The sequence below is a fragment of the Aphanomyces invadans genome, assembly GCF_000520115.1.
Source record: "Aphanomyces invadans strain NJM9701 unplaced genomic scaffold supercont1.8, whole genome shotgun sequence".
NCBI classification, from domain to species: Eukaryota; Oomycota; class Saprolegniomycetes; order Saprolegniales; family Verrucalvaceae; genus Aphanomyces; species Aphanomyces invadans.
The window spans coordinates 1,898,353-1,912,436 of record NW_008580153.1 but is presented as its reverse complement, the minus strand read 5'-3'; the positions used below and the strand labels follow the sequence as shown (position 1 = coordinate 1,912,436).

Genomic DNA, 14,084 nt, shown 5'->3' with positions numbered 1-14,084 from the left:
AAAAACATCTCCAGTTGGAGTATAGGGTTATTTTTAGGACAATTGATTGGACAAATCTAACCAGGCTTAGATGAAGTATAGGTAATATGGAAGGTTTTATATAAAAACGCATCAGGTTAAGTAACGTTTTAATCACTGCCAATAGAAGACCCACCGAAGCTATACTCTTCCTCGCCGCTCGAGACAAAGGCAACGTCTTCATCAAGTGCCTCGTATCTACCCTCGTAGTTCTGCGCCTTGCGGAGGACGACACCCAATCATGACTGTTCACCTCTCCAAACAACGTTCATAGACGTTCCTCGAGCTCCGCGACGTTCTTCGATGGACGCAGTGCCACGCGGTTCGTCACCATCCCCCACACGAGCTCGATCGGCTGGGGCTCAGGATGGGTCTTTGTGGCGCCGCCACTCCGTTATGATTCGGCTGATGGTGTTCGTTGAGAAGCCGAGGCACTCAGCCACCCTCTGTCGCACGAGTACTTGTGGACCCGTAGTTGTAGCCTTTAGCTTCATAAAGTATTCATGGCATTTTACAACAAAGTACTTTTCGGCTGCTGAGAGTTGGTGTTTTTTCTTCATAACTCGTCGCACACTGATGCTAAATGTGTCTTGAAGTATGCTAAATACTGCTGCTCTCACAGCCTACACGCTACTCATCTTAGTATCTTGATATTCGTATTCTATCATATTTATATTACAATCCGTATTGCCCGTGCACGATCCCAGTTGGCCCCGACAATACCACACATTTTGTGGATTCGAATGGGACAACGAAATCACTGCGGCTGCATGACGAGCCCATTCTACGGATGCGACCGCCCTGTCGGACTGATTGAAAACTGGATTGATAGTCCTCTTGAGCTCGCACGCCCGGTCCATATCGAAGCAGTACGTGTCGACGTCATGCATGGACCTGATGGCGAGCCCGTCAAATGCAAGCCTTTGTCAATACATGTTCGATCGAATTACAATTTACAGGTTGGCCACATTGATTGCAGATTAAACCACTTTGAATGAAATAGATTCCAGATGTACTTCGACGTTCGAAGAAATTAAAATGTCGAAACCACATTGATTGCTGATTTGGCCACATTGAACGGGCAGTGGTGTAGACAAAGGTAAATCTCCACCACGTTTGACCAACACGTACTGTGATCAGAAATGCTCCGAATTGATTCCCCACGATTTCCTTGGTCACCGGCGACCCGTCCAGGACAACAGGAAGCTCGCGGTGCAGGATTACGTTTGTGCTGGCATCCCGAACAAAACGAAGCTGGGCTGGAATCGTACGACGGAATGGGTGGCTCCCGTGTGCTGCCCCACGATATCTTGAACGAGCTCGATGAACTTCATATCCTGGTCTTCAATGCCAAAGATTGTGCTCGCCGGCGTCGCAACTGAATGCCAGGCATGACAAGCGGTGTGCCGCACACAAAATACATGGCGACCGCGCCTTTCCACTCGGCAAACGTGAGGCACCCTTGCCATTCCGTCCATGGACGGAATGTCCTTGGGTGCGACAGCGTCCTCGCCGCTGCTGTCGGGCGTCGTGGCTTTGTCGAGGTGTTTGGACTTTTTCCGCGGCAGCGACAACGCTGCGTCGTCTCCATCGAGCAGTGGAAAGCACTAGAGACCGTCGCGGAACGTCAAAAGCAGGCCGTCAACGCCGCGGCGCACGGTCCACAGGTTCTATTCACCCCCGCGTCACGGTGCAAAATCCGCAAACGAGAATGCATTGGACACGCGAGCGGCGTCAGACCTGTCGACCGGCACTCGGACGTACTGGACGGAAACTTGGCCGCGAGTTCGGCTCGATTCACCAGACGGCGCAAGTTTTCCTGGCCATCGCGATGCGTTGGACGATGTGGAAGAAATTAGTACACTTCGTACGGGATCCAGATGAGATCGAGGAAGACCCAGAACAAGAGGATCCCGATCGTTGGCCCTTCTTTGACGAAATGGCCGTGTCGATAATGTATGCCGCGAGGTCGACCTGGAACCTCATGTGTGCTTTCCAAGGGAGCGACGGACGCGCGCAGGCGCCATCGTCGTCGTTCCCTCCTCCGCCAACCTTGCCTTTCGTCGCAGTACATGGTGGTTCGAAGAACCACCATGTACGGGGTCTCTTTGCCACGCCTGCATCACATTGAATGAGGCGAACGATGGCTGCGCTTGCGCGTACCAATTCGTGTCGTCAAGGGTATACGTGACTTCTTGGATGCCGATGAGTGGCTGAACAAGCGGTTATTTTGAATATATTTGTTCTTCTTGGGCGAATCAAAACAGCAACAGGGAACGATGCTGAATAAGACCGCTGCAGCTATCTGTGATTGGTCCGAGGGCATTGTAGTCCAATCAGGGACAACGGACTTCGGAGCTTTCGACAAAATCAAATTAAAATTGTGAGCTCTGAATATAGATTCTGCAAGGTTATCATTACAGAACAAATCCACCTCATACATTGGGTTGTACCCATACTTCCTCGTCGCCATGTAGTCTTCGATCCATGCCTAGTCTTCGATCCATGCCATGTGGTCGATGCGAAGGAACTGTATCATGAGGGCAGATGTCACGACCATCTCCTGGCGTCGTAGGTCCTTGAGGTATGTGACCAGCTCACGTGGTTGGGGGATGATGGGCTTGCCACCGCATGCGCCAGTGTTCTTCTTCCGTGTCTTGGATCCCTTGAACGACATCATGTTGGCCTCATATATAGCCATCGGGGCACGCTCTTGCTGGGTAACCAGTTGTTGCAGCTGCGTGCTGAACGGATGTTTTCTCCGCCAAGAGCACAGCATTGAGGTTTTGTGCAAGCTTTGGGCGCTGTCGGCGCATTGGCGTTGCAACGTCCATGGGCAATGGTGGTGGATTGACTTACAAGGTTATCAAAACGTACAGGTATGTTGGCTTGATAATCGCCGGGAATATGTATAACCAATAGAATTCATCCATTCGATTTAATCAAATTTGATTGGATAGTTTAAACGAATATTCCAAGTTTTTTCGCGCGGCCTTATTCAGCGTCGTTCCCAAGTGTAATTTTTTTCTAAATCTACTACAACGCTGTGCGTGTACAAATTTCCATATAACCTGGAGTACCACTTTGTCGAGCTTTTATCAAGTTCACTGTATTCTGCACAAGGATACAGGGAACGACGGGAAAATGTTCCAAGTGGTGCTTCACCATAATTTCGTTACTTTATTATTGTCGCAGCATTCAATCGGCTAGAAGCAATTGTAGTATTTTTAGCCAATGGGTGACAAATTACCTCTACAACCTAGTAAATGATATCATGTATGAATAATCTTGGATATACTATCAAATGAAAGCATTAACCTGTTCACTTCATCCTCGATGTAAAAATATGATGCAATCGCACAATATAATCACCTCATGTCATGCAATTCGTCCTACGTTGGAACACTCAATACTGCATCAACATCACATACAATTAGAAAAATAGCTCACGCCGTAGAGCTACCGCTCGAAGCTGTCTTGGGCCAGGTCGGACTTGGTAAGATCCAATCCGTCCACCACATTGCTGCGGGCAACTTGCTTGATCGCTCCAAAGTTGAGGTGGGCTAGACGAAGGTGCCGCTGAACCAGCTTGGGTATGGTTTCCCGCTCGATGCACGAGTTGGCCTTGATCATCACGCAATTTGACAGGTCCCAGGGCACAAGTTCGAATCCATCGAGCAAGAGCTGTCGGTAGGACAACAAGCTCTTCATCACGCCAGGCACATACTTTACATTGGCACGCTCGATGCGGTAATTGTCGTCCACTTGGATGCTGAATGCGCCGATGTGGTTCGCCGTCAGTGCTGAGTTGTCGGCCAAGCGCAGAGTCACGGCGCCGCACTTGAAAACCTTGCTGAACTTGGACTTGTCGCCCGTCACGTCCGCTGTACACGCGGTGTCGAGGAGCCACCCATCCGAAAAGTCGTCCACTGCGTCGTGGGTGGTTGCCAGAATGAATCCTTCGTCAGTGGCTTCTACATTGTTGACTTGATGTTCTTCAGGCAGTAGAAGACACTTGCGCTGGATACCCTTGGCCACATGCGCTTCTTGAATCGACAGTCCACTGCATCATGGCCGATCTTGTGGCAGTATAGACAGTTGTCCTTGGCATGCTTCTTCCGTGGTTTGGCAGCACCTTCCTTTGACGTGTACAGGACTTGATCGTCTTCCACCTTGCGCTTGCCTGCACTTTGCACACAATCTGGGTCCAAATCTGGGAGGTCCAAGTCGAAAACCCCACGATTTGGACCCAATTTTGGTCCAAATCGCGGCTTCGAAGGGAAAAAGTGCACGATTTTGGCTCGAAATCGGCCCCAAGTGGTGCCAAAATCCGCGATCATGCTGACGACGACACGGGCGACGACACAGATGACGAAAACCGTGTCCATGCAGGTGACGGTGCGAGTGACAAAATTGGCGAGGGTGCAGATGACGACGCGGATGACGATATCCGTGACGATGACGATGACGAAATTTTGGACGACAATCGTGACGACAGGTGTGCATTGGTGGTTGGGAGGTCCAGTATGACCACCCCATGCACTTTGCACACAATCTGGATCCAAATCTGGGAGGTCCAAGTCGAAAACCCCACGATTTGGACCCAATTTTGGTCCAAATCGCGGCTTCGAAGGGAAAAAGTGCACGATTTTGGCTCGAAATCGGCCCCAAGTGGTGCCAAAATCCGCGATCATGCTGACGACGACACGGGCGACGACACAGATGACGAAAACCGTGTCCATGCAGGTGACGGTGCGAGTGACAAAATTGGCGAGGGTGCAGATGACGACGCGGATGACGATATCCGTGACGATGACGATGACGAAATTTTGGACGACAATCGTGACGACAGGTGTGCATTGGTGGTTGGGAGGTCCAGTATGACCACCCCATGCACTTTGCACACAATCTGGGTCCAAATCTGGGAGGTCCAAGTCGAAAACCCCACGATTTGGACCCAATTTTGGTCCAAATCGCGGCTTCGAAGGGAAAAAGTGCACGATTTTGGCTCGAAATCGGCCCCAAGTGGTGCCAAAATCCGCGATCATGCTGACGACGACACGGGCGACGACACAGATGACGAAAACCGTGTCCATGCAGGTGACGGTGCGAGTGACAAAATTGGCGAGGGTGCAGATGACGACGCGGATGACGATATCCGTGACGATGACGATGACGAAATTTTGGACGACAATCGTGACGACAGGTGTGCATTGGTGGTTGGGAGGTCCAGTATGACCACCCCATGCACTTTGCACACAATCTGGGTCCAAATCGGGGCTTGGGTGGGTTTCGTTAGCCTTAATTGTCGAGCAAGGCTCTGTTGAACTAATTTATTACTTGGTACCGTATTGATATGTTGTGGTTGGGTTCCTGAGGTTATTGGAGCATTCGATTGGCCATGACTGGCGCTGGGCTTCGGCTACGTATCGACCACTTACGGGACAACACGCTTTTTTAACCGCGGATCGTCGTATAGCACTCGCAGGACGTTGAAGACATTCGTGCAGTACTTCTTGAGAGGTAAATCCCAGAGAAGAATCGTCAAGTGATGGTTAATGAGACCGGCGGAGTGGATTGCCGTTTCCAATGGAGTCTTGAATGGTAGGTCGGGACGACACGTGCGATCGGCGCGCTGTAGCCAAACTTGGTAGTAAACGCACGCTCGGACGACGGGCCAGATCTTCAGATATCCACTGACGTGTGTGGGGGGGAATCTCGGGGCAGTGAGTCGAGGAAACGCGCACGCTCGGTCCATGTCTCTGGCGCATACACATTGTGAAGGACAAGAGTCGCTGCTCCGAGTATACACTGGATTTGCAGGTAGCTGCCAGGAAGGATGGGGCTATCATGTGCCATTTCCACCTCATACTTCAACGGCGAGTTGGGGTGAAGGAAAGTTGCCAAATCACCCGTGGCGGATGAAGTGAGCTCCAAGAGATTGAGGGGAGGTTCAAAGAACACAGCACCTTCGTGGTTGGTTAGACGTTGCCAGTTGTTGGACACCTTGTCTTATAAACTTGGAGCCCGAAAACGCGTTGCTCGGACAAACGCGATGTCGTGGGTGAACGAGAGGTTTTGGGGGATGTACCGATGGCTGTTGGGGAAACCGTTGGTGTTGATGGAGAGGATTTGTGGGTCCCAATTCACGAGTTCAGATGGGAGAGCAAGAAAGTGATCGTGACTCAAATGTAACGAGTGCAGATAAGTAACGTGATGGTGGTGTGGGGTAGTGGGAGGTGTAGAGCCAACAGCATTACGCGGAGACCTGGAGGTCTTCCCACGCTGTGGCTTGCATGGAGTGCGTCGCTTCGTCGCACAGAGTGTCGAGGTTGGTGGAGTGATCCATAATCGTTTCCACCAAGAACTCTAGTGTGCCCCCAATAAACGATGGCAGGTTCATGCTCTTGAGAATTGGGTAGAGAGTTCTCGCCACCTTCAGGATTGACAAATCCATCAGGACATCGCCAGTCGCCCACCGTGTGGCACGTTGGCCGCAGAAGTGATCCAGAGCGTCGAGGTTGTTGTACAAGTACGGAGCTCAATTCATCAGGAACACATCCACCGTTCCAGTGCCAAACGAACAGTGGACTCCGCTGGATTGGCCGCCAATTCACGGGCAAGCTCTTGCTGATCTTGGCAGCCTTTGGCGTGAACGGCAAGTACGTCGTGTAGTCTCCGCTGTCGCCGGTCTCAGTGTGAGAGGCCATAAGACGGTGAATGGTGCGGGTGGAAGCCAGAGCCTTCAACAATCCAAATTCCGCCTCCGCTGGGTACATGGAATGCGCCACCACTTGCGGCTCGGCATTGAGCAAGCGAGTGCACGCCAAGATGTTGGATTCGACATCCTTCTCTCGAATCAGCTTGGTCGCCCGTTCAAAGTGCGCAATTTTTGACTAGTTGGGTCGGCCTTTTTTGCCAGGGTGGTTAGGCGAGGAAATTCAGCGTGTTCCACGAAAACCCTAGGCAGCGCATAGCCTTCGAAGGAAAGTTCCAAGTCGTCTTCTTGAAGCAATGCATTGCGGTTTGACGTTGTTACTTGCGGTGACAGAGGTGACAATGGCCGCTTGGGAGCTGGGTTGAACCGGTCGCCCGTAACCGGTTGGAATTCCAGCGGAGAAGTGTATTGCTCCTCCACTTCGGGAGCGGTATCGAGCTGGATTTGGTGTGGAGTGTCCATGCCTTCCATAGCATTCACCTCGTTTGCGTTCAAAACGACTGGCGGGCTGACTGCAGCGTCACCCATGTCATAGTCTTCCATTGTTGGCGCCCCACCGTGTCCTTGTTCAATCGACATGTCGCTGCCCGCAAGGCTTCGAGTTTTCGAATGCTCGACCTCAGGGGTTGGCGACAAAGGAGTGTGTCCTCGAGTTGTTGCGGTGTCTTACCAGTCCAATAACAGGAGGTACCAGCAGTTGTATTGGTCGTTGAATCCCGGGGACTTCCGCCGGATCCCTGTGGCTTCCTCTGGTGAGCCTTTACGGACGGAGGTACATGCTTGTTCAACACTGCAATCTTGTGTTGGAACACAAGGGCAACTGGTTGATCAGCTGGGTCGATGACGGTGATTTCCCGCAAGGGAGGATCGTCCTTGGGAAGTGAAGCCACCGGAGGTGACTAAGTCTTGAAGGTCACGCGCAAATGAGGCGAAGCCACATTTTGATCTGCCGTTGGATTGAACGCAGCGACCACTCTCTTCGTCACCAACGCCAATTGTTTCACGATCGCACGTGCCACGGACGGATTGTTCACCTTGTGAAAGGTGACGTGGTAGTTGTTCGCGTACTGCGAATACTTGGGGACTTGAAAATCTTTCCTTTCGAGCGTGAACGTGGATCCGCCCATCGCGATACAGGTTGCCAAGCTGTAGCACGAGATGACCATGGTAACAGGATCGCGCTTGTGGGTCAGGATTTCGCGGAACTTGGATCCCCACAGCGATCCCGGCTATTACTTGACGAATTGATTGCACAGAGTCTTCTCTTTCCAATCTCGGTAGCCTTCGCCCAAGTGCACTGTCAGCTCGTAGACTTGACAATGGGGCATCAGAAGAATGTCTTCGATGAATGCGTCCATGTCTGCAGGGTTCTTGTAGAAAGCACCCGCCACTGCTTCACACCAAGCGATGGCATCGTCGGCAACAGCGTGTCCACCCACTTCACGGAACTTGGTGTTTTGCGAAGTTCCTTTGGGTTTGGATACTTTCGTTGGTGTGACTTTAGCGCTTTCTTCTCCGTTCTTGGTGCCCACTCCACTTTTCAAACGAGACGGCTTCACTTCGCCGTTAATCGAGCCGGCATTGCCATGCTCACGCGAGCAGTGTCTCCAGTCGAGCCCACGGGTTCTTCTTCCTCTCCCGTTTTGGGAGGCTCAGCACAGGCGGGGCCACAATGGGTAGCTGTGTGACCAGCCTCGTTGTTCACAAGACTGGTCGGTGCAAGACCGTTGGTACCCGGCGAGGTTTCTCCGGTATGTGTTTGACCCCCGACGTCGTCGTCCCAGCGAAACGGTGATGGGAATACACGTTTGCTCCGGCGAGAACCGCCCTCAGCGTACCAACCCTCCCCCTGAGTCCCCGGGAGGACAGTATCAACTGAGGTGTCTTTACCTGGAGCCTCTAGGGACGACGAACGAGCCTGCAGCATTCCGAAGTTACCCGCGCCGGCACCTTCAGCTACGGACACGTAAGGCACACAGCCACCTGCAGCGCCAAGGGGCTCACCCGCCTGAGTGAGGTCTTCACCTGACGGCACACCAATCGTAGACCCGACGCTGGAAACACCGGCGGCGAAGGTCGGAGCTCGGCCAATGGCGTCATCGAGATCTTCATTCGATGTGAGTAACACAGTGTTACTCACAACAGGTCCACCATCCGGATGGGTGGTTGAACCAGACACATCTTCCTCGCAGAATTTTGATTTTTCGGGTCCGTGAGTGATGGTCTCACGGAAAAGCATCCAGCTGTTTTCGGCGGGCATCTTGAGCGCGGCGGCACTGAGAACTTTCTTGACTTGAGCGGTACGAGGCAAATTCGAAAGTGACGGTGCGAGTGACAAAATTGGCGAGGGTGCAGATGACGATGACGAAATTTTGGACGACAATCGTGACGACAGGTGTGCATTGGTGGTTGGGAGGTCCAGTATGACCACCCCATGCACTTTGCACACAATCTGGGTCCAAATCTGGGAGGTCCAAGTCGAAAACCCCACGATTTGGACCCAATTTTGGTCCAAATGGATGATAATTGCACTTGAGTAAAACTTTGATAATTGGGAAGTGAATTAGTTGTTAACCTGTCAAGCTATCAACCTACACTCACTACTGGACATGTTCTGTCGCACGTTAATGTTTGTATCTTCACTCACTTGCAATATTGGAATAGCAGGAGCCGTTGTTCTAGAAATTTCCAGAGCAAAGTTAATTTGCATCTTCACACAAATCGCGGCTTCGAAGGGAAAAAGTGCACGATTTTGGCTCGAAATCGGCCCCAAGTGGTGCCAAAATCCGCGATCATGCTGACGACGACACGGGCGACGACACAGATGACGAAAACCGTGTCCATGCAGGTGACGGTGCGAGTGACAAAATTGGCGAGGGTGCAGATGACGACGCGGATGACGATATCCGTGACGATGACGATGACGAAATTTTGGACGACAATCGTGACGACAGGTGTGCATTGGTGGTTGGGAGGTCCAGTATGACCACCCCATGCACTTTGCACACAATCTGGGTCCAAATCTGGGAGGTCCAAGTCGAAAACCCCACGATTTGGACCCAATTTTGGTCCAAATCGCGGCTTCGAAGGGAAAAAGTGCACGATTTTGGCTCGAAATCGGCCCCAAGTGGTGCCAAAATCCGCGATCATGCTGACGACGACACGGGCGACGACACAGATGACGAAAACCGTGTCCATGCAGGTGACGGTGCGAGTGACAAAATTGGCGAGGGTGCAGATGACGACGCGGATGACGATATCCGTGACGATGACGATGACGAAATTTTGGACGACAATCGTGACGACAGGTGTGCATTGGTGGTTGGGAGGTCCAGTATGACCACCCCATGCACTTTGCACACAATCTGGATCCAAATCTGGGAGGTCCAAGTCGAAAACCCCACGATTTGGACCCAATTTTGGTCCAAATCGCGGCTTCGAAGGGAAAAAGTGCACGATTTTGGCTCGAAATCGGCCCCAAGTGGTGCCAAAATCCGCGATCATGCTGACGACGACACGGGCGACGACACAGATGACGAAAACCGTGTCCATGCAGGTGACGGTGCGAGTGACAAAATTGGCGAGGGTGCAGATGACGACGCGGATGACGATATCCGTGACGATGACGATGACGAAATTTTGGACGACAATCGTGACGACAGGTGTGCATTGGTGGTTGGGAGGTCCAGTATGACCACCCCATGCACTTTGCACACAATCTGGATCCAAATCTGGGAGGTCCAAGTCGAAAACCCCACGATTTGGACCCAATTTTGGTCCAAATCGCGGCTTCGAAGGGAAAAAGTGCACGATTTTGGCTCGAAATCGGCCCCAAGTGGTGCCAAAATCCGCGATCATGCTGACGACGACACGGGCGACGACACAGATGACGAAAACCGTGTCCATGCAGGTGACGGTGCGAGTGACAAAATTGGCGAGGGTGCAGATGACGACGCGGATGACGATATCCGTGACGATGACGATGACGAAATTTTGGACGACAATCGTGACGACAGGTGTGCATTGGTGGTTGGGAGGTCCAGTATGACCACCCCATGCACTTTGCACACAATCTGGGTCCAAATCTGGGAGGTCCAAGTCGAAAACCCCACGATTTGGACCCAATTTTGGTCCAAATCGCGGTTGAAATAAGTTCATTACCCATATTGTTTGAGCAAAGACTCTATTGAACTAACCTAGTTGCCTCGTACTACATAAATAGTTAGAACTGTGTAGGAGGTAACGCAGCTTGATTCTTGTGTGCTAGAGGTCGGGCTGGAAGGCGCAATTGTCTTACCGTCGAACCTTGAGTGAATTCATCTTGTCAGTTATGAGTCTGTGATTGCATTGGGCACAAGATATTGACGTAGACAAACGTCAGTGCTGAGGACTCGAAGCGTGTTGAAGACCTTGGAGTAGCTTTTCTTGATCGGTAGGTCCTGCAGTAGCTGGCTGAGGTGCAGCTTGATCAAGTGGGCTACTTGGACGGCGAGTTCCATTGAGGTCTTGTTTGGGAGGTCGGGTCGAAACGTGCGATCGTTACGTTGCAGCCAAATGCTGTTGAGGACGCATGCACGAACGATAAGCCAAATTCGCAGAAAACCACACACATACAGTAATACCCATACCGGGGCTTGGGTACGTCGAAGACCAGTTCCTTCGCATTGACCGGTACAGCGCAAGACAAGAGGCGATGGATCGAGCCAAATGGAGTCCAAACTTCTTGGCTAAACCGACATTCGAACAGGAAGTGTTGGTATGTCTCGTTGGCGCCGCAGTAATTGCACTTGAACTGAGGTTCGCGGTATTGTAACAAGTACTGCATCGCGTGTGCTCGCAGGACGGTCTCGTAAACGAACTCGTTATAACGTGAATTGTGGCTGTTGCATCGCGGCCAGTTGATAAGCTCGCTTTTGGTCGGCGTAGAAGTCTTCAGGAAGGTTCAGGTGTTTGGTCCGTAGCTGCAATCCACCCGCGTCTGTCCTATTAACCTTTGCGATCTTGGAACTTGCGGAGGCCAACAGCAACGGAATGTTGCGATGGAATAGCACCCACTGGAAGTCCAACCAAGTCGGTCTTGATCTGGGGAAAACAAACAGCAGGTCGAATCCTTCCGAGACTTCCCCATGTACTGCCGATACCTTGGCCACCAAGACTATGATCCACCGTCGCGTTGGTGGAGCCAGGTTTGCGTGTGTACAAGCGGCTTGGATCTTGGGAAACAACCCGAGACGGGCCAAACGCGACCACAGGGCGTCAACAAGTGTGCAAGCCTCGTGATCTTCAGGTGGGCAAGCGTCAGTGCTTGTAGTTGGGTGTCTCTTGAGCACTGCTCGTGCAAACCCGGCAAAAACGCGTTGTGCCACAGAAGGACATCGAGAGACATCTCCGACAACGGATATCCAAATGGAACTCTGCGAAACTCGAACCAGTTCGTCAGAATCGTTGTCCAACTTGGTGTGATGTTGGTGTTCTTGACGAGTTGACGGATGAAGTGTGAATTCCCGTCAGCGAGCAAGAGTTCCCACGGACAGCCCCATGGATAAAATACTTTCTCCAGCAAACAATATCCAGGCATGATCCAATAGCCCATCGAGGACCTCGATGACGACGTGGCGAGTTCTTTGACATAGCGAAGCATGACTGAGCAATTCCGCCGTTGCCACAAGTCCATCGCGTGGTGCAAGCCCAGCCCTCCAAATTTCTTCGGCAGAAATACAAGATCCTTCTTGATCAACCGCAGTCCAGACGAAGTGGCAGATGGATTGAAGTCTTCTCCATGAATGAACTGGATGGAGCATGACTTTATCGATCTTCCTTGCGAGTTCTTTGTTGGCTGGGACGAATGCCAGTTGGTACCACATGACTGGCAAGCATATGGAGTGGAAGATCACGACTCGACCAGCAAGTGTTCGAGCCTTGTACAGCCACAAGGACAAGCGAGACACAAACTTGTCAAACACTTAGTTGAATCGAGCTTGGGTGGGTAAATTGGGAGCCACCAAGATACCAAGGGCTTTCGTGAGGGCCGTGCGGACGACTTGGAGGTTGGCCAATGCCTCGGACACAGGCAAAAACGTAAGGACTTGAGTCTTGTCCACGTTCAATCGAAAGCCGGAGTGGTCGCAAAACCTCTGCACCAGAGCTAGCTGGCGGTGGAGGGCCGACTCGTTGGCTGCGTACAATTGCGAATTGTCTGCGAAATAACTGCCGGTATGAATTCTGTCGCCCGTCTTGATGCCGTACTTGGAATTCATCCGCAGCAGTTGGCACATTGGCTCCAGTGCAATCACGAAGAGCAGTGGTGATAGCGGATCGCCTTGCAGTACTCCGCGACGCCAAGGAACTGGCTTGGACGAGTAACCATTCACCAGAATCCTTGATCGCCGGTCAGTGTAAATCACCCGCACGATGAACTCCTCTGGGAATCCGTAGCACCCAAGGACACGTAGCAAGTAGGAGTGATCCACTCGGTCGAATGCTTTCTCAAAGTCAAGCAAGGCCACCATCGACGCCGGACTGTAGTGCTTCATGTAGTGTAGCATGTCATCCAGGCGTTGAATACTCGTTTCGCTGTTGCTTCGTCGAATAATGCCTTGCTGGTCATTGTGAATGATGCTGCGGATGTGACGCTGGAGTCGAAATGCCAAGATACTGGTCAAAATCTTGACGTCCACATTGAGCAAACTGATGTGTCGGTAGTTTTTCGCCTGGGATTAGGGTTCCTTCTTGTGCAGCAAAACCGAAGTGCTGACAAGTTTGGAGGGGAGTCAGTCGCGGATGCACATTCAGTTGACTGGCAAGCAGCAGTTCCAAAACAAGAGACCACTTGTGCGGGGCCAGCTTGAGTACTTCAAATGGTAGTGCGTTGGGGCCTGGCGCCGAGTTCGAGCTGCTATACTTGATAGGGTGAAAAAAACTCATTGGCGAGCAGGGGAGCTGCAAGATGCTTTTGCGCGTCAGCAGATAGCTGCTGCGTTCTTGTCAGAGGTTCCAAGAATGACGATAAGGCGTTCTCCGAGTCGGTCGACGGTGCCGATTCGTACAAGGTGGTGTAGTAGTCCACCTGGACGTCAGACATGCCTCGTTGGTCAGAAACCAAAGTGCCTTGGGAGCCTTCGAGCTCTTTGAAGACGGGTTTCCGCAAGGGGGATGGCTCAGGCGACTTTTGATACTACGAGAGGCAAAGGTCCAGGAAACACTTGAGGGGTTGATGGAAAAATCAATTGTGATGATATATTTCCACACTGGCTGCCCAGAGTTTATATCCTTCGTTCTGTCAAGGGCCGCAGCGTTACGGGAAAGATAACTGCGTGCTATTCCTGGCAAGATAACCAACTTCCGTAAC

General features: G+C 51.7%; 2 protein-coding genes across 2 annotated transcripts; both read right to left on the bottom strand.

The window, feature by feature from the left end:
• Positions 1-6,274: 6,274 nt before the first annotated feature.
• H310_05221 (hypothetical protein) lies at positions 6,275-7,863 on the bottom strand (the record flags this gene model as incomplete). Its single annotated transcript, XM_008869884.1, has 6 exons — positions 6,275-6,558; positions 6,584-6,914; positions 6,980-7,319; positions 7,407-7,459; positions 7,513-7,635; positions 7,723-7,863. 6 exons carry the CDS (start codon positions 7,861-7,863, stop codon positions 6,275-6,277), a joined length of 1,272 nt encoding a protein of 423 aa, XP_008868106.1.
• Positions 7,864-11,064: 3,201 nt separating this feature from the next.
• On the bottom strand, positions 11,065-11,561 carry H310_05220 (hypothetical protein; the record flags this gene model as incomplete). The annotated part of the gene is made up of 2 exons (XM_008869883.1): positions 11,065-11,293; positions 11,359-11,561. 2 exons carry the CDS (start codon positions 11,559-11,561, stop codon positions 11,065-11,067), a joined length of 432 nt encoding a protein of 143 aa, XP_008868105.1.
• Positions 11,562-14,084: the final 2,523 nt, after the last annotated feature.